The following is a 21088-nucleotide window of genomic DNA, read 5'->3' as shown; positions in this document are numbered from 1 at the left end:
AGTCGGTTGAAGTCGGACGCTTAACCGACTGAGCCACCCAGGCGCCCCTAAAAAAAACATTTTAAATAAAAATTAATTAAATAAGTAAATAAGTCATTTACCACCTTAAGAGATGAAAGGAAACCATATGATCATCTCAAAAGATGCAGACTTTACTACTGTTTAAGAAAACTTATTTTTAAAAAAAGGTAAAAAGACACATTCCATCGTCATTTTTGACACATTGACATATTCATTGTCATTTTTATTGGGCTACACCATCATAAAGCATACATGATGGACATGTCACAAATGATTACATCAACAATACCTAATAGTTATGTAGCACTTGATAGCTTGCAAATTACTTTGCATCCATTATCTATATAATCTAGCCACTCTGAAGGAGGTATTACATTTTTAAAAACATACAAATGAGGAAACAGATTTAAAAGGATGAAGTGATTTGTCCCAAATCCCAATTATTTTCATTCTTTATTTTGTTGGTTCTCTATGATATCCCGTGTTATGTACCAAACAAAAATGAACAGATATCTACAAATAGATAATACATAATAGAAAAACACCACCAAAATTCTTAAGTAAATTCTCCAGTGGTTTTTACATGCTCTTGGAACAAATATAAAGAAAAAAATTAACCCTATAGTTTATATTCTTAGTCATATCTATCTTTCCTTCTGAAATTTGTAATCTACAATTAAATACTAGTGTTTCAACTTAAAAACTATAGTTCCCTAAAAGGTAGATGAAGCTTGCAGCCTGGTAGTTTCTACCTACCAACTTGCCAACTTACAGTTGAGGAACAAGTGAGCATTCCTCTTGGTCCTTAATCCTAACTGGTTGCAGATGACCTATCTACACCACAAGGCTTTGACAACTTGACCTGTGATTTTGGTGTCAAATGAAAGGATGTCATGGGACATGTAGTAGTATTTTCCCCTATTTCTCTAGAGTATGGATATTATGTATAAAACCACATAAGATGATTCTGAAAGGTGGAGAGAGTACAGACTGGTCCTTCTTCAAGACCTGGAGAACAACACAGCACTGAGTTCTTTGGGTTGTGGTTTTTGTTTTGTTTTGTTTTGCTTCATTTATCCCAGATCAGATTCTGACGAAGCTGGCAACTGAGAAATGTCAACGGGCACAGGCCAAAAAAAGGCCCAAGAAAAGTCTCTTCTTTCTAGACAAGGGAGGAGGAAAGGAGTGGCCTAGCAAGACAGGCAATTTTTAGACAATACCCATCCTACTCCAGCCAAACACTAAAGACCAAATGGGGAGCCTACACCTCTACCCTCTCCGGTCTGTGATAGGCTCCTCAATGCCCCAACCCCACACCACATTGGTGTCAGAGAGGGTCAAGTCAGGGACAGAATTTTCAAAACCAACCCCTTCCCCATTCTACCCTGGCAGTGTCATTGGAGACACTGTGGGGAGAGTAGCCCTCCAATTCTACCCAGAGACAAGATATTTCTCCCCTTCTTTACTGGTTTGGTGTCAGTAGAGGCCTAGTGGGGAGTTGTAACTCCCACCCCTACCCAGCAGTAGTGAGGACCCCGATCCAAGTGTCAGTAGAGGCCGGTGAACCTGCATTTCCAACACCAACTTATAGTAACAAGGCAGTCTCCCCTCAGCCCTTTCTTCACCAGTGCGGTGTCAGAGGAAGCCTGTCGAAACAGACGCTTTGAACAGGATGCAGAGTCTCATAACATAACACTCAAAATGTCCAGAGTTCAACTGAAAATCACCATCACACACAGAACCAGGAAAATCTGCACTTGCAGGAGAAGGTAACTCACAGATGCCAACACTGAAATGATACAGCTGCTAGAATTACCTGATAAATATTTGAAAACAGCCATCATAAAATGCCTCAATGGACAATTACAAACATGCTTGACACACGTTTAAAAAAGCCTCGGGAAAAAACAAAAACAAAAACACAGAATACAGAAAATCAAATGGAACAGAAAAATACACCTGAAATAAAACCCAGTGATGGACTCAACATCAGGCTGCAAGGGGCAGAGAAAGAATCAGTGAAGTTGAAGAGAGAACAATATAAAATACCCAACCTGAAGAACAGAGAGAAAATTACTATGGACTGAATTATATGTCAACCACTCCAAAACCACCAATTCATGTTGAAGTCCTAACCGCCCCCCACCCATGGGTGACTAGAGAAAGGGCTTTTAGAAGGTTGAGATTAAATGAGGTCATAAGTATGGGGTCTTAAGCTGATAGGATTGGTAGCCCTGTGAGAACAGGAAGAGAGGATTCTTTCCACACCACATGCACGCACAGAGGAAAGGCTGTGAGGACACGGCAAGAAGGTGGCCATCTACAAGCGAGGAAGAGAACCCTCTTACCAGAAACCAAATCAGCTGGCACCTTGGTCTTGGTCTTCCCAGCCTCTAGAACTATGAGAAATTAATTTCTGTTGCTTGAGCCCCCCAGTCTACAGTATTTTGTAATGGCACCCTCAAGCAGATTTGGGTACCTAGGAGAGGGGTGCTGCTCTAACAAATAACCTTAAAATGTGGACGCATCTTTGGAACTGGGTAACAGGTCGAGTCTGACGGTTTTGAGGTGCATACTAGAAATATGGATGTTAAAGCCCATTCTGATGAAATCTCAGAAATGAGGAACACATTACTGGACACTGGAAGGAAGGCAATCCTTGTAGTAAAGTGGCAAAGTACCGGGCTGAGCGGTGTTTTAGTGTTTTGTGGAAGGTACAGCTTGTGAGCAATGAAACTGGACGTTCAACACGGACTTCCAAGCAAAGTATTGAACGTGCAGCCTGGGTCCTCCTTCCTGCTTATCACAAAATATGAGAGGAGAGAGATGAACCGAAGAAGGAACTGTTAAGCAAAAACAAACAAACAAACAAACAAACAAACAAACAAAACAAAAAACAAAACCCTAGAACTTGGAGATTTGGAAAATTCTGTCCACCCATATTGCAAAACTGAGAAAACTGGTTCGGAAGAGGACACTTAGGGTGTGGCTTAAACAACCACTTGAAAAAGAGATCATGGGTGTGACTCATGGGTATGATTAAGTTCAGCCTTCTTCACAGAAGCCAGGAATAAAAATGGGATTATACCAAAAGAAACACTGCCAGCTGGGACTAAAGGGACAGGAAAACTAGACAAATGGAGGAAGACTGGGACTTCTTAGATCCTACAGGACCAGACAATAGGGCTACTCAGCTAGACATGCTCTATGCTTCAAAAAAACAATGACTCGAAAGCCAATTTCAGGATCATCAGTTTGAAACTACCTCCTCAGTTTCAGAGGGTGAGGACATCACCTCCGTTTCAACAGGCCAGATGGCCAACAACCAAAGTTTTGGAGGCAGGGATGCCCAACAGGGCCTTGGTGGTGGGACTGCTGTACCAGTGGGCCCAGAAAGTGGGATCATGGCCTCAGTGGGTCTGTAAGGTGGGCCATCAAGTCAAAGAGCATTGTTCTCAAGACTTAAGACTTCATGGAGTTTGTCTTGCTATGTTTTGGACTTGCTAGAGACCTCTCACTCTTTCCTTCTTTCCTATTTCTCCCTTTTGGAATGACAATATCTATCATATGCCTGTCCCACAATCATATTTTGTAAACACATAACTTATCTGGTTACACAGGTTCACAGCTGGACAAGAATTTTGCCTCAGGTTAAATTACACCTCAAGTCTCACACAGATCTGATTTATGTGATACTTAGGTAAGACTTCAGACTTGATGCTGGAATGAGTTAAGATCTGAGGGAATGCTGGGATAGAGCAAAGGTATTTTGCATGGTCATGAATTTGGGGGAGCCACGGGCAGAATGCTATGGACTGAATTGTGTGTCCCCCAAATTCAAGTTGAAGTGCTCTCAATGTGACTGTATTTGGACACAGAGCTTTTCAGAGGTAATTAAGGTTAAATGAGGTCATAAGGCTGGGGTCCTAACCAGATAGGACTTAAACCTTTACAGGAAGAGAAAGAGAAAGCTTTCCCTCACCTGTAAGCACAAAACAAACAGAAGAAGAAGAAAGAAAGAAAGAAAGAAAGAAAGAAAGAAAGAAAGAAAGAAAGAAAGAAAGAAAGAAAGGAAGAAAGAAAGAAAAAGAAAAAAGAAAAAGGGGAAAAAAAGGCTTGACACAGCAAGAACATGGCCTTCTGCAATCCAGGAAGAGAGCCCTCACCAGAGGCCAAAGCTGACACCTTGATCTTGGACTTCCCAGCCTCCAAAACTGAGAAATTCTGTTGTTTGAGCCACCCAGTCTATGGTGTTTTGTTATGGTAGCCTGAGAAGAGTGAGATAAAACATACTGGGGGGAAAAAAGGAAGAAAAACAGAGCCTCAGGAACCTTCGGAACTACAATCAAAGATCTAACATTCATGTCATCAGGGTCCTGGAAGGAGAGAAGGAGTGAGGGCGAAAAAATGTATTCGAATAAATGAGGGCTAAATGTTCCCCAAATATGGCAAAAGACATAAACCTACAGATTGAAGTTCATAAAACAGGATAAACTTAAAGAAATCCACATCAAGACACACAAACTTGTGAAAACTAAAAACACAGTACTCAAAATGTGTGCAATGACAAACCTTTGAAGTTTCAATGAAAAAAATATATATACAAAGACATCGTCTGCTTCTACGCAAGAGTAAAATGGTGAAAGGTAAGTATTTTGGGAGTCTTTTCAAGTCTTTCCCAATCCAATACGCAATGTCAGTTCAGGTCTACAACTAAATTTTCCTATGGTATGAATAAGCCTAAAGTACTAACTACAGACAATTGAGGTAACATCTTTATAAATAAGCACATTCTCAGGGAACTTAGCTTAAAATAGGTAGCTTAAAATAGACTGAAAACATCAAAGGTCCCTGCTGTACTTTCTAGGCTGTCAGTCTTGACCCTTGGAGTTAACGCGATTCTTAGCAGGCAGCAAATCAGCAAGCAAGATCTCAAAGACAGAAAGTGCAGAAGCAGACTGCCAGGCCAGTGTTCCTTGGCTTCAGGGTAGAAACTGCAACTGACCAACTGATGAATATTTCCCCAGTTGGGAGCACTCGTTTGAGCAGTTATCTCAATCAACATTTCTTGAGTTCATTCCCCCGGTTCTCTTTCTCTCTCCTTCCCATCTACCTCCTAAGTGCCCTTGTACTTGAGCCTAAGGACAACTTCCCTTTCACCTCCACTCTCAACCCTGGACAAACTCATTGTGAATTCTCAATCTCTTATTTCTGCCTCTGCAACTTCCCTAAAGAACCACTCATCTCTTTAAAACTCCATCTCCTTAGCATTAAGAGATGACCCAGCCCAGACAAGATGTCTTCTTTCCATCATCGCACACCCTGTTTCTCTCTCAAGGATTTGGAAGCTTACATACACATTAGGGTGCTGGAAATAATCTTCCTCTTTCCCCAGGGAAATTCAAAGTCCTCTGTTGCACTGAAAAAAATGTAAAACTCCTCCTTCACATTCTAAGTAAGCTATGTCCCATGTCAACAATGACTTCTCAATTAATATCTTGTTTGTGACACATTCTTAAACTCCTTTGTAGCGCTCATACCACGTTTAGTAAATGCTCAATAAAAATCTTCCAAATGTACCACATTTACATAGTCTTTATCCAGTATGAATTCTCTTTTGCTGGCCAAAGGCTGAATGCTCACTAAAGGCTTTTCCGTATTCTTTGGTTTTCCCTCCAGCATGAGTTTTCTGATGTTGAGAAAGGGATGAACTCTGGCTGAAAGCTTTTCCACATTCCTTACACTTATAGGGTTTTTCTCCAGTGTGAGTTTTCTGATGCTTTGTAAGAGATGAGCTCTGGCTGAAAGCTTTTCCACAGTCCTTACACTTGTAAGGTTTCTCTCCAGTGTGTGTTCTCTGATGACGAATGAGGGCTGAGCGGTCACTGAAGGCTTTGGCACAATCATTGCATTTATAGGGTTTCTCCCCAGTGTGAGTTCTCTGGTGTTGAGTCAGGGCTGAACAGTAGCCAAAGGCTTTCCCACACTCATTACACTCATAAGGCCTCTCCCCAGTATGAGTTCTCTGGTGCTGAATAAGGCCTGATCGATCGCTAAAGGCTTTCCCACATTCATTACACTTATAGGGTTTCTCTCCAGTGTGAATGACCTGATGCTGGGTAAGGAATGTGCTTTGGCTAAAGGCCTTCCCACATTCATTACACTCATAAGGTTTCTCTCCAGTATGAATTCGCTGATGTTGAGTGAGGTATGAGCTCTGATTAAAGGCCTTCCCACATTCATTGCATTCATAGGGTTTCTCTCCAGTATGAATTATATGATGCCGAATAAGGGCAGAGCGGTGACTGAAGGCTTTCCCACATTCATGACACTCGTAGGGTTTCTCTCCAGTATGAATTCTCTGGTGTAGCGTAAGATGTATACTCTGGCTAAAAGCTTTACCACATTCATTACATTCGTAGGGTTTTTCTCCTGTGTGAATTCTCTGATGCAAGACAAAAGCTGAGTAGTAACTAAAGGCTTTCTCACACTCATTACACTGCCAAGGTTTCTTTTCTGCACAAACTTTCTCGTGCCTCATTAGATCTGAATTTTGTTTTAAGTTCTTTTTAAATGAATCACAGTTATGTAGTCTCTCTCCTTGCTGTTGAACAAGTAATGACCTTCGACTAAAACTTCTCCCAAATTCATGACACTGGTAACTTCTCTCCCCAGAGGATTTCTTCTGAGTGACAACCTCCTGTATTAAATGTTTCTCATGGTTTTCCTGCTGACTCTCTGAAGAATCCTCGTATTCACTGGAACTTTCCTTTGGAAATCTTGCTATTAACACCCCAGGGGCTGATTCTTCTTCAGAAATATCCTGCTCTGGAGTTAGGTCCTTACTCTCTGGTCTTGTCTCCCAGTCTGAAAGAAACAAAAATACACATGTACCATTTCCTACACAGGAAAGAAAAATATTTGATGTGGTAGGAAAATAATGAAAAACAAACAAATGAAAAAATGCTTACAGGGAACACAGGAACTCGAAAGCTCTCAAAAATAGCTTTGCAATCTTGAGAGAACATGAGAAAACAAAGATGCGGCGGGGGGGGCAAAGAAGTTCAGCTGCACAAAAGGGAGACAGTGAGCAGGTACTCAAAATTCCTCTACCTAGTAGGGTAGGAGATGAGAAAGAATAACAGAGAAGACTAAACAGAGGTGATGTGGGGAAATGGCAGATAAGATTTTAGAAACCGGGTGTGGCAGAGACAGAGAAGACAGTCTTTCAGGGATTGCCCCCTATTACCCCCCCACTGGAGCTTCTGTGCTTCGTGCTTTGAGAATAGCCATCAGTAGCTGATCTCCTTGCCACCAATCCTTCCCCATCCTAGTATTTCCCAATCACTGCTAACAGACTAACCTTCAAAACTGTCGCTGTTAAACAAAAATCTCTGGTGGTTCTGTTGCCTCAAGATGAGACACAGTTTCTCTAAGCTGGCATTCAAAGTGGTCCAGATCGACAAATTTACACCATCACAAAGCTTGGTGATTAAGAAGTAACTGATTGGGGTGCCTGGGTGGCTCAGTCAGTTAAGCATCTGACTTCAGCTCAGGTCATGATCTCACAGTCTGTGGGTTCGAGCCCTGCGTCGGGCTCTGTGCTGACAACTCAGAGCCTGGAGCCTGCTTGGGATTCTGTGTCTCCTCTCTGTTCCTCCCCCGCTTACACACACTCTCTCTCTCTCTCTTTCTCAGAAATAAAGATTAAAAAAAAAGGAAGTAACTGATCACCTTTGATTGCCCAATAACAACAAACTATAAACAATTAAATGGAATGAAGTTTAAAAAAAAAATGAGGGGCGCCTGGGTGGCTCAGTCAGTTAAGCGTCCAACTTTTGATTTCAGCTTAGGTCATGATCTCGTGGTTTGTAAGTTCCAGCCCCGCATCGGGCTCTGCACTGACAGTGCAGAGCCTGCTTGGGATTCTCTCTCCCTCTCTGTCTAACCCTCCCCTGATCACATGCTCTTGCTCTCCCTCTTTCTCTCTCTCTCTCAAAATAAATAAATAAACTTAAAAATATATACGTTTAAAAAAATGAGCAGCATGTAGGGAGGAGAAGGCCAAATCTCTACATGCTCAGATTGGTCCCAACTTGTCAGGATACCCGCTCCAAATCCTAGGCTTCTGAGTAAGAATTTTGGGATTAAAGTTAAAAATGCTAAAAATGTTTATTTTCAGGCTTAAACGGTCTTTAATTTCTATTCCAACCATGACTCTACATAAAATAAATCAATATAGGGGCACCTGAGTGGCTCAGTCGGTTGGGCGTCTGACTTCAGCTCAGGTCATGATCTCGCAGTCTGTGAGTTCTAGCCCCGCGTCGGCCCTGTGCTGACAGCTTGGAGCCTGGAACCTGCTTCGGATTCTGTGTCTCCCTCTCTCTCTCTGCCCCTCCCCCGCTTATGCTCTGTCTCTCTCACTCTCAAAAATAAATAACTGTTAAAAAAAAATTTTTTAAAGGGGTGCCTGGGTGGCTCAGTCAGTTGAGCTTCTGACTTAGGCTCAGGTCATGATCTCACGGACTGTGAATTCAAGTCCTACGTCGGGCTCTGTGCTGACAGCTTGGAGCCTGGAGCCTGCTTCAGATTCTGTGTCTCCCTCTCTCTCTGACCCTCCCCCGTTCATGATCTCTCTCTCTCTGTCTCAAAAATAAACAAACATTGGGGCGCCTGGGTGGCTCAGTCAGTTAAGTGTCCGACTTCAGCTCAGGTCATGATCTCACAGTCCGTGAGTTTGAGCCCCGCGTCAGGCTCTGTGCTGACAGCTTAGAGCCTGGAGCCTGTTTCGGATTCTGTGTCTCCCTCTCTCTCTGACCCTCCCCCATTCATGCTCTGTCTCTCTCTGTCTCAAAAATAAATTAAAAAAAAAAGTTAAAAAAAATTTTTTTAAAAAGATAAATAATAAATAAATAAATAAACATTAAAAAAATAAAAATAAAATAACTAAAAAAATAAAGTAAATCAATATAATACAATGTTGTGAGCTACACATCATAATCAGGGAAGTGCCTGGGATTTTAAAAAGCAAATAGACAGAAATAAGTTAAAGGCAAATGGACTTTCAGCTAAGGGGAGTGGAGGAATTAAATCCCAAATATTTGGAGAACACACAGTTGGCGGAAGAAAATAAGAGACTGCTTGTCTGGTGTTAAGGGTTCGAGTTGGAGAATACAGAAGATAAAACGGTTAGGCAGGTAGTAACAAAAGCTTTAGAAGCAGGTAGAATAATAAAGAACTGGCAGAGTGGGGAATCTAGTAGTGATATGCTGCGTCAGTTAGATAAGGATAAGACCAAAGGAAGTAAAACTAGCTGGCAGTCTATTGCAGTATCTAGTTGGATAGAAATGATCAGGTCAAATTCATGGTATCTATCACAAAAAAGTTACCAGGACTTAATAGTTACCATTTACTTAGCATTTAGCTAGGTACTAGTCGAAGCATTTCTCTTGGATTACTTCATTTGATCCTCACAGCAAATCTAGGAGTTAAGTGCAATCATTATCCCCATTTTATAGCTGGGGAATTTGAGTCACAGAGAGGATAATTCACTTGTCAAAGGTCACAGGGCTAGTAAGTAGTTGAGACCGGCTTTGAACAAAGTGGTTTCAAAATCTGCACTCAACCACTATACTATGCTGCGTCCACTTACATAGAGAGAAAGGCAAGGGGAAACTCAGAGATTGATTTTTAGTCAATCTGTGACAATCTGGTCTGAGACAAAAAGTCACCTTATCCTGCAGAGATAAAAAATATATGAAAAAGCCTAGTTTAGAACCTAACACCCAAACATATAATTAACAAATATTAAAACGTTGATTTCATGGGAATGCAAGCTGGTGCAGCCACTCTGGAAAACAGTATGGAGATTCCTCAAAAAACTAAAAACAGAACTACCCTACGACCCAGCAATTGCACTACTAGGTATTTATCCACGGGATACAGGTGTGCTGTTTCGAAGGGACACGTGCACCCCCATGTTTATAGCAGCACTATCGACAATAGCCAAAGTATGGAAAGAGCCCAAATGTCCATCGATGGATGAATAAATAAGATGTGGTATATATATATATATATATACACACACACACAATGGAGTATTACTCAACAACCAAAAAGAATGAAATCTTGCCATTTGCAACTACGTGGATGGAACTGGAGGGTATTATGCTAAGTAAAATTAGTCAGAGAAAGACAAATATCATATGACTTCACTCATAAGAGGACTTTAAGAGACAAAACAGATGAACATAAGGGAAGGGAAGCAAAAATAATATAAAAACAGGGAGGGGGACAAAACAGAAGAGACTCATAAATATGGAGAACAAACAGAGGGTTACTGGAGAGCTTGTGGAAGGGGGGTGGGCTAAATGGGTAAGGGGCATTAAGGAATCTACTCCTGAAATCATTGTTGCACTATATGCTAACTAATTTGGATGTAAATTTAAAAAATAAAATAAAAATAAAAGACCTATAAAAAAAAAAAAAGAAAAAAGAAACAATCATGCTTAGTGAATTTTCAGGATACAATTATCCCCAGGTAGGAAATAAACACGGTTTCAATGGTGACTCATCAAAAAAAAAATGTTGATTTCATTGTACCTTATTTGGGTAAAAGAATTGGTCTGAAAGGGTGGAAAGTATTACTTTCTAAAAAAAAAATTTTTTTTTAATTATGAATTTCAATAGATGACCATCCACAGAGCTGGAATGTGGCATGGGAGAAAGGGACTTCACTTCAACTTTTTCATGGGTCTAACGAAATCTGGAAAGGCTCCTCCACAAGCACTTTGAAGATGCTTTGGTCCATTTGATCCCAATGACCATCTGGGTTTTATGTCATCACTCACCTGAAAGAGCTGCTTTTGAGACTTCTCTCTCCAGCTCCTTTCCGCACTCCAAAGGAGAGATCGCATCAGGCTTGGAAATTGGAAGCCCTGCTCATGGGAAAAGAAAAATTAGTTTGGTCAAGAGTTCGGTATGATTTCCTTGGTTGTTAGGAGAGACAGCATAAGAGAAAGAAAGAGAGAGGCTGGTTTTGGATTTCTCCCTCAATGGTGCTTAAAAGAAGGGAGTAAGAGGATATGGGGTCTATCTGAGCAGAACAACTGAGTCTCTATTAAAAGAATAGCTCTATTAAAAGAATAAGCATCCATTTCTTAAGAGGTATCTTCACTAGAATTTCATCTCAACATCCTTGGTCATGGAGTAGAGAAGAAGGATGCTACCACCTAGGCAAATATAATCAAAAGGTGTCCATCTCTAACTGTGGGAGGGTTAAACGTATATCCAGAAACAAAAGTAGACATTGCCTGTCTCAGGACTTACACGACGATGAAGAATCCTTGAATCTAAGAACCTCAGAACTCCTAGGAACTAAGGAAGCAAAGAAACCACACTGGGTAAGTTCAAAGTGGAGGAGGGAGCTGTCCTTACCCAGCAAGACCAGATTCCTGTGCTTCTCAGGCACATCTCCCTGAGGAGGGTTCAGCTGCTTCCACTGGGTGAGAGCCTCGGCCATATCCCTGATTACCAATGACTCCTGAAAAAGCAAACACACCAGTGCTCACCAAGGGATCTTCCAGAAGCCTTCCAGTGCTCTGAGCACTCAGAGCAGAAAGAGAGGATGGACACGAGGGTTAGACAAAATGATGTCTAACATCCCTTCCAACAGTAAGATTCTCTGGTGTATCTGTAGCCACAGACTCACTCCTTGCCTCAATGTATCAGAATTGCATGTAACCGGAAAGAAGGAAGGAACCTTCGTTGTAAAATCTGAAGGCACCAAGTCATTAGTTTATGCATTGGTAAGTTAAATTCTAGAACTACAGACATCGTTACCATTTAGACATGGGAAAGTGGAGAAAATATAATTATGAATTAACTATGTTCTTTGTGATATGGTTTTAAAATATAAGGGGTTCAAGAAATAGGAAACAGTTTTCTAATTCTCCTTTGAGAACACAATCAGTCCAATATGTATTAAAAATTAAGATGTTTGCTACACATCACAGAATATATATTTTTTTGTAAAACAGTGTCTCAAGCCCAAAGTATGAAAGTTCCTAACGTGTTCTCACCATTTCTCATAGTGGCCCTGATCAATCTGATAGCCCCCGTCCTTTGCTCCATCTACTTTCTAACCTATCTTACACGACTCCTCCCATGTTCCCTGTGTTCCAGTTGGTGGCTGCCTTTCAGCTGCTTGAAATGCGTGCCACATTCCCTTTTACCCCTTTCTACATGCTGCTTCCTGTTCTTGAATGTTCTTCCCCATCTGATCCTTTGAATTATTTAAAAAAAAAATTTTTTTTTAATGCTTATTTATTTTTGAGAGAGAGAGAGAGACAGAGCATGAGCAGGGGAGGTACACAGAGAGAGAGGGAGACACAGAATCCCCAGCAGGCTCCAGGCTCTAAGCTGTAAGCACAGAGCCTGACGCGGGGCCTTTCAGCTATTTTATTTTATTTTATTTTTCAACGTTTATTTATTTTTGGGACAGAGAGAGACAGAGCATGAATGGGGGAGGGGCAGAGAGAGAGGGAGACACAGAATGGGAAACAGGCTCCAGGCTCTGAGCCATCAGCCCAGAGCCTGACGCGGGGCTCGAACTCACGGACCACGAGATCGTGACCTGGCTGAAGTCGGACGCTTAACCGACCGTGCCACCCAGGCACCCCTATTCAGCTATTAATCCTACTCACACTTCAGATCTCAGCTCAGGTGTTACCTCCTCAGAGAAGCCTTCCCTGGGCTTGTAGGGTTGTAGCACCAAGTTCACTTCTCTTGGGTTTTGCACACACTGAGGGGAGTTTGTGATTAATGTCTGTCTCTCTCATTAGACAGTGAGCTCCATAAGAACAGAGGCTAACCGGGTCTAATTTTGCTCACCGAAGCAACCCTAGTTATCTGGCACAGCGCAGGAACACTAAGTATGTGTCAAACAGCTGAATGAAGGAAGGAACACAGGAAGTTTACACGGGATGTTCTATAAAAGTGTACATGGGAGGGGCGCCTGGGTGGCTCCGTTAAGCATCTGACTCTTGATTTCAACTCAGGTCATGATCTCACAGTTCATGAGTTTAAGCCCCACATCAGGCTCTGTGCTGATAGTGTGGAGCCTGCTTGGGATTCTCTGTCTCCCTCTCTCTCTCTGCCTCTCCCCCACTCACTCTCGCTCAAAAAAAAAATATGCGTGGGAACAGAGGTGGAGAGGGGAACAGAACATATCATACACTGAAAACACTGCAGGAAGGCAAGCCTAACCTTGATCTAGATGGCAGGCACAAAGTTCAGACTGTCTACTAAAATGTAGGGAAAGGGAACAGAGTGGGTAATGGTCCTCTGAATCTATAGCTGAATCGATTTCCTGCTAAGACAGATGTCTAATAATTTTTCTAATTCTACAGGAAAAAAACTTTCTGTACAACTTTAATTGTGATACATTAAAACAGACCAGTCTCTGGGATGCTAGCAAATGAAACAGTCTTGTCTTGCTTTGAACCACCACTTTTGCCATAGCTCCCTGAGCGCATAAATGAATATACTGGGTGATTTTGCTTGTAGTCAGCATTCTAACGTTTATGACACAGCCCTCTAAAACAACTGGTAAAATAATTCGCATAATAAAATAAAGTTAAAAGAACTACCTACTTGGAAAATCTCCTGCTTGAAATAATTTAACTCTTTATTTCCCACATTTCATGACCTGAGCTAAAGTCTGAGGCTTCACAGACTGAGCCACCCAGTTGCCTCTATTTAAGTTTCTGGTCCCTTAAGACCATATGCCTCGGGAGTGATCACACAGCGATACAATTTTTATGGTCTTCTCTCTTTACAAACAATGCTAACAGTAACAGACTAACTGGCATTCCTTTTAGACTTTAGTTCCCTGAGAGAACCGCAGCAGTCAAACTCGTTTATGGAGTTGCTGCCCTGCGTGCATGTGCTGGAGTTGGAAGACACAGGAAGATCAACCGGAAACTGTCCAGCAGATGCTACTTTCTCTCCCCTGTTTTCTGAAAGAGATCTACAAATTCAGATCAGAGTCCCCAGTGTTTCACAGTGCGCTGTGAGGCAGGTCTGAAGTTGTCAAACAGTCCCAGTGCCTTTCCCACAGAGTCTGCCATTGTCTCATCATCCGAGGCCAGATCCAGCAGAAGCATCTTGACTAACTTCCCTTCAATCCGAGAGAGGCGTGTTTCATCTTGCCGGGCCTCTACAAACTTTCGTGGGGCTTTATTTACCTTTGGAATGAGACCCAGTGTAGGTTTTCTTGCAGTCTGGCAATGGAACTAAGCTTCCCTTACCACACTTCAGGTCACTCTGCAGTGACACACATAGCCTTTGAAGACCTCCAACTCACTTATAGACTTTTGGCCAAAGCCAAAGCAATACAGAATAATTCTGTATTCTATTCTCTAATTACCTACTCTCATATTTTCCAAAGTGCAGCTTTTATCCTGGTATTTTTTATCCCAAGTTCTGTAGAGGATGGGGGGGGGGGGGAGGAAAACCTCTTCCAAGGCCTTTTAGGACTTGTCTGTACCAGTCAATTCTGTATGAAATGACTTTCATTTTTGCGGATTAGCTATCTTTTTTTTTTTTTTATCTCTACCTTATTTCCTCAGTAAATTTCATGAGGCAGGGAAACTGGCTTTTATCACTTTGCATCTGACCGTGAGGCCAATGACAGTACTGAAGAGCTAGTAAGAGTGAATCGAGTACTAAGTGGATCAAGAAGTAATGCTGAGGGGCGCCTGGGTGGCGCAGTCGGTTAAGCGTCCGACTTCAGCTCAGGTCATGATCTTGCGGTCCGTGAGTTCGAGCCCCGCGTCAGGCTCTGGGCTGATGGCTCAGAGCCTGGAGCCTGCTTCCCATTCTGTGTCTCCTTCTCTCTCTGCTCCTCCCCCCTTCATGCTCTGTCTCTCTCTGTCTCAAAAATAAATAAACGTTAAAAAAAAATTTTTTTTAAATAAAAAAAAAAAAAAGAAGTAATGCTGAAAGGAAAGTTCTGCACAAGTAAGGAGCATTTACTGTCAGGCTCGTCACTCATCATTTTATCAGGATGAACCCAGTGGTCTAGGAATCAGGGCTGAGCAATTCCATAACAATGGCAGAAACTGTATTCCTGTTCTGAGAACAAAAGAAAAAAAAAGAAAAAAAAAGAAAACTAAACCCACCTGGGATGCAGCGGTCAGCAACACAGTGATCATGCCATTTTCTTTAGGGTTTTCAGCACCGGGAAGGTCTGAGTCCTCAGAAAGCGACCCTACAAGTGGAGATAGGAGCCATGACGATTACTCTTGCCTTGCAGTAAACTTGCAGAAACTTCCATACACAGCTACTTGTCACCTAAGAAAAGTCAACACAGGAAATCAAGGCACAATCCCGCAACATCCCTGAATCAAGACAAACACGACCTCCCATTCCTCCTATCCTCTGCCCTTAAATTCTAGTAGAACTCTGCAGTGAACATCTAGACACATAAATTAAATACATTATTTCTATCTATCATCTGCTGAATGACAAAGTAATACTCAAGAGTCTGTCCATCCATTCCTCACTTAATGGTTCATTCCTGTCCTATTCCAGAATCACAGGCTGAAGGAAAACTAGTTAAATTCCTTTGAACACTGGCTTTTCAGATATAATACTGGCATTCTTAGAAAAGCGATGGGTCTTATGGGAGGAAAAAAATCCAGTCCTCTAAACAAATCCTGTGACTTCTAGAAACCTCACTTTCTGCATCTGTAAATGGGCACAACAATCTTCTTCCTACCACCTTACAGGGTTCTCATGAGGACAAAACGAAGTCATTATCAAAAGCCAAATTGTCGGGGTGCCTGGGTGGCTCAGTCGGTTAAGCGGCCGACTTCGGCTCAGGTCTTGATCTCGCGGTCCGTGGGTTCGAGCCCCGCGTCGGGCTCTGTGCTGACAGCTCAGAGCCTGGAGTCTGTTTCAGATTCTGTGTCTCCCTCTCTCTCTCTGACCCTCCCCCGTTCATGCTCTGTCTCTCTCTGTCTCAAAAATAAATAAACATTTAAAAAAAAATTAAAAAAAAAAAAAGCCAAATTGTCAAATCTGGTGATTTGGGGGACAAGGGAGGCACACATCATCCTAAAGTCGCGCAGGGCAATGGGGTAGCGGGCTCTCCCTCAAAACCCTAACGGGAAACCAACCAGTTGGAAAGGGCTGTCGTCTCACAGAGAAGAGGTGATGCTTCTCCTTCCAGAGCCTGCCCCAGCCAGAGGGCAGCCTTTCCCTTCTTTTCTCTCCAGCAGGCTCTGCGGCTGCATCCCTCCGAAATTCTCACCTCTGCCCCCAGGCTCCATGGAGACTCCCTCCCCTGGCCCGCGCAGGCGACGACGGCCGCGGAAGAAGGGCGCAGCGAACGCGCGAGGGACCCCGGGGGTCCGCCGCTCTGGTGCACTCAGAGGCCCGGGAACGCGCGCGCGACCCTCGCAGGGCAGCGTGGCGCCACCCCGGGGCCCTCCCGCCGCCCTCCTTCCGTCCACTCAGACTTGGAAGGACCCGCGCTTAGGCCTCCTCGACCCCAGGTTCGACCTTCCGCACCACGCAGAAGCAGCCCCGGCCTAGCAACAAAGGCATCTAAGAGCCGGCCGGGCCAAGTTGAGCCGGCCCGATCTCGAGGCTGAACTACGACTCCCAGAATCCTCCGCGAGGCGCGGCCTACGTCACCTGTGGCCGCTTCCCAGAGGACTCTGCGGGATGTTGGCCAGGCGGCCGTCTCCACTCCGGGCCGGCACTGGACCGCAGTCGCGCACTTATTGGGTCGCCGAGAGAGATAGGCCCCTGAGAAACCCTTCCAAGCGTGTTAGGCCCTCCTTCTTGGATGCGGACGCTGGGCCCCGGCTCAGAAGATGTATTCGGCCTTACTAACTCCCGCCTCGCAGAGGACGTTCACTGCCCCGCAACTGTGACGAGCCAAGGGCGCCACCCCCGACCTACCCTGGATTCCCTTTCTACCGGCGGTGCTCCCTCAGGAGGGGAGGCAGCCGCATCGCTTCCTTTCTGCGCCCATTATCAGTCCGCCCATTGTGGCGGGAACAGAGATGATATAAAGTGACCGCAGCCTCTAAACCAGTGGTTCTCAAACTGTACCATGACCGCCTGGAAGTTTTGTTAAAACAGTGCTAAACTCAACCCTTATTCGGGAATCTGGAGTGGGACCTGAGCATTTGCATTCCTAACAAGTTCCCAAGGGATGCTGAAGCTGCTCATTTGGAAACCAACTAAATGTTGGAATCCCTGGACCGCTCTTTTTTCTGTGAACGCTTCTCAGTAATCTTGTTCAATCTAGATGTTCTAAATACCATCCAAATGTGATCAACTCCCAACTTATATCTCCAGCATGGGTTTCTCCTCTGACCTTGAGCTGTCTCCTCAACTCCTTACTTGTTTAATGAATATCTCTAGTATAGGACGTTCAAAACTGAATTTTTGAGATCCTTCCTCCCCCAATGCCGTAACTCTTACTCCCGTCGTTTTCCCTACTTCAGTAAATGGCAACTCGTCCTTCTAGTTGCTCAGTTCAAACACCTTGTGGTCATCCTTCTCTTTATCACACAACCCACATCCAGTTCCTCTGCAAATCCTGTTGGCTGTACTCTCAAAATACATACAGAATCTGACCAGTTCTCACCACCTCCAGTGCTGCCACCCTGGTCTAAGCACCCATCATCTGTTGCCTGGATCACTACAAATGCCTGCCAACTGGTCTCACTCCTACTCTTGCCCTGTTTATCCTATTCTCAACACACTTGCTCTCCTATCTCCAAGCAAAGCCAAAGTCCTTACAATGGCCCACAGAGCCCTTCAAGATCTCCATCATCCACACCAACTCTCTGATCTCATCTTCTACCACTTTCCCCTTATTTGTTCTGCTGCAGCCAGACTGGCCTGCCATTCTTCAATTGAGTGAAGCATGCTTCCACTATGGAGCCTTTGTGCTTGTTCCTCTGCCTGGATAGACACCCTGGGTAGATACCCCCAGGTATCCACAGAGCTTGGTCTCTCACCTCCAGACCTTTTCCATAGCACTTTTCTATTTCTAACATGTAATTAATTTTGTTTATTGGGGGTGTCTTTCAACACTACAGATTAAACTCCATGGGAGGAGTATCCCAGAGTATTTACTGCTACTTAGATAAACAGTAACTGAGTATATTCTCTGTACTTGTAGAGAAGGTACAAATGCCCGAAACTAATACTGTCCTTGTTGCTTTTCTTGGCTTTCATTTGGGGTGATTTTGGAAAACTTGGACGTCCTTTGTAACCCTCCTTTTATTTACAGAGGCCCTACTTTAAAGTTTTGGGGATTTTTTTTTTTTTTTTAGAATTGGGGAGGGGCAGAGAGAGCGGGGGGGAGGGGGAGGAAGAGAGGGAGAATCCCAAACAGGCTCCCTGCTGTCAGCATGGAACCCCAACTGGGGCTCAATCTCACGAACCGTGAAATCATGACCCGAGCAGAAATCAAGAGTCAGATGCTTTAGTGACTGAGCCACCCAGGTGCCCCCAGAGGCCCTACTTTAGAAATAAGGTAGCCCTAGACACTACCAGCTGGCCCAAGCACATAAATTGGTGTCCCACAGTAGAGTGGAGCTGGAACACTTTAAGATAAAAATCCCCAATGAGTCCCCATTGTCTCTTAAGGGTAGATGGTCCTTGAGTTTTCCTAAATTTACTGAGGGCTTCTGTTTCCCTTTAGTCTGTGTTTGCCACAACATCCCACCAGGAACGCATCTTTGCATTCCTTAAGAAGCTGCCTTTAAAGGCCATTTACTTTGATGTGAAAGTTGATATATAGAGAGATATCAAAGGATATGCAGAGGATATAAAAGGAATCCTTTAGTGACCTTGGAAGAGGGCAAAACCGGAAATGTAAAGGTAGGATCTGGGTGGCAAACAGATGGAGGTTTCAGGGACATGAGATTCAACAGAAGAGAGAGGTGCTAAAGGTCTCGGGTACTGAGAGAGGAAGGCAGATGTGAGACAGGCAATCAAACTTGGGAGTGAAATAGCAAAGGCAATAAATCAGGCCTGAGTCATGTACCTAGTTATGTTACATGTTACCTTTGGGCACATATCCTCAGCTCTTTGCTCCAACTCAGCTGCCAGAACCTATGAACTAACTCAGACATTTGATTGCACCACCTCCAGCTGTACAGTTATCTGCTGGGAGTGCCAGTCTCTCCCCGTTGCTTGCCACAGCCCAGACAACTGCACAGCTCCAGTTTCCGGTTCCTTGCACCACTTCGAGGCTTGCTGAAGTGCCACACAATGGCTTGGGATCTGGCCTCTCTAGGGGTGGCTGGATGATGCAACCTGAAAGTGTGGGGTAAACAGGAGGAATCTGATCAGTTAAATTCCTTCTGCCCGTCAACTTTTAACAGGAATTTCCTTTGGCTGTGAATACAGTGGTTAAATACATAAGGGTTTATTTTCTCTCATTCAAGAGTAGGATTAGGCAGTCCAGAGCTGGTATGGAGTCTTCATAAGATCACCAAGGAATCAGAAGTCTCTTGCTTTTCTCCCTTCCCATCCTTCAGGCATGGCTTATATCCTCAAAGTCACAAGATGGCTGCTGAAATTCCAGCCACTAAATCCACATTCCAGGTAGAGAAGAAGGGAAGAGCAAAAGCAAAAGGGTTTTTTTTTTTTTTTTTAGCTGTCCCTCCCTTTGAAGGTGTCTCCAAAAGTCCTGTCCAACAAATTCCAATTATATTAACGTATCATTTGCTTGATATTTGACACATCAATACATTACTGGCCTGACATTTGATATATCAGTATTTCATTGGTCTAGCCATACCTCACTACAAGACAGGCTGAGAAATAAAGCTGAGCACTCTGCTGTGCTCAGAAGAGCCTTGGATTTCCTATTGTTAAGGACGAAAAAAAGTACAACTACAACTTACGCAACTAACAGCTTCTGCCACAGTAAGCATTAGTTAATGCTTATTATCAACACTAGCTATTGCAAGGTTGCTTAATCATGAGGTTCTATAAAGTGGCTCAGTAAGTTGATCCTAGTTTATTTGGTCAATTGCCTCTTCTGCAGACTTTGCATAGGTTTTAGACACATGTGTGAAGGGAAGGAAAGGAATCCACATCTTTACAGGATACTTATGGCATGTTTAGCAGGTTGGACATGAGATCTTTGATCATCATGGGGACTGATTCTTTTGTGGACTTTTGTGCTATTCTTTTGTGCTATTGGGCTTCACTATTAACTCCATTTGTCCTTTCTAAGGTTCCAGTTTCCTGCCCATTAACAAGATGAAAGAAGAGAGCGTCATGCTCATTCTCTATCCTTCATCGATTGTAATGCCAATATGGTACAAGAAATTAAAATAGGGGTGCCTCGCTGGCTTATTTGGTGTGACTCTTGGAGTATGTGACTCTTTTTTTTTAAGTTTATTTATTTGAGTGAGAGAGAGAGAGAGAGAGAGAAAGAGAGCGCAATCAGGGGAGGGGCAGAGAGGGGGAAAGAGAGAGAATCCCAAGCAGGCTTTGCACTGCCAGCACAGAGCTTGATGCAGGGCTCAAACTCACGAACTGGGAGGTCACGACCTGAGCCAACACCAAGAGCCAGACGCTTAACTGACTGAGCCACCCAGGCACCCCAAGTGTGCAATTCTCATCTTGGGGTTGTGAGTTCAAGCCTGACATTGGGTGTGGAGCCTACTTAAAAAGAAAAGAACTGGGGGCACCTGGATGGTTCAGTCTGTTAAGCACCCGACTTTGGCTCAGGTCATGATCTCATGGTTCATGACTTTGAACCCTGCGTCAGGCTCTGTGCTGACAGCTCAGGGCCTGGAGCCTGCTTTGGATTCTGTGTCTCCCCCTCTCTCTGCCCCCGCGTGCACTCTGTCTCTCTAAAAAATAAAATGAGGGGCGCCTGTGTGGCTCAGTCGGTTGAGTGTCCAACTTCGGCTCAGGTCACGACCTCACGGTCTGTGAGTTTGAGCCCCGCATCGGGCTCTGTGCTGACAGCTCGGAGCCTGGAGCCTGCTTCGGATCCTGTGTCTCCCTCTCTCTCTGC

General features: G+C 43.7%; 1 protein-coding gene across 4 annotated transcripts in view; it reads right to left on the bottom strand.

Moving 5' to 3' along the window:
- Positions 1-209: 209 nt before the first annotated feature.
- The window catches only part of LOC123581154 (zinc finger protein 501), a 22460-nt gene continuing 1581 nt past the window's right edge, over positions 210-21088 (bottom strand). Inside the window, exons 2-6 of one of the 4 annotated variants that reach the window (XM_045446936.1) lie at positions 19117-19368; positions 15204-15292; positions 11458-11563; positions 10872-10958; positions 210-6888 (exon numbers count right to left, since the gene is read on the bottom strand). In XM_045446936.1, the coding sequence (XP_045302892.1) occupies positions 5618-6888; positions 10872-10958; positions 11458-11563; positions 15204-15236 (1497 nt within the window). In that variant the 5' untranslated portion in view covers positions 15237-15292; positions 19117-19368 and the 3' untranslated portion in view covers positions 210-5617. The other 3 variants (XM_045446934.1, XM_045446933.1, XM_045446935.1) reach the window with 3 other exon arrangements.

Source organism: Leopardus geoffroyi, chromosome A3 (assembly GCF_018350155.1).
Source record: "Leopardus geoffroyi isolate Oge1 chromosome A3, O.geoffroyi_Oge1_pat1.0, whole genome shotgun sequence".
NCBI classification, from domain to species: Eukaryota; Metazoa; Chordata; class Mammalia; order Carnivora; family Felidae; genus Leopardus; species Leopardus geoffroyi.
Note: the sequence above shows the minus strand (reverse complement) of the source record. Positions and strands in the feature narration are given on the sequence as shown.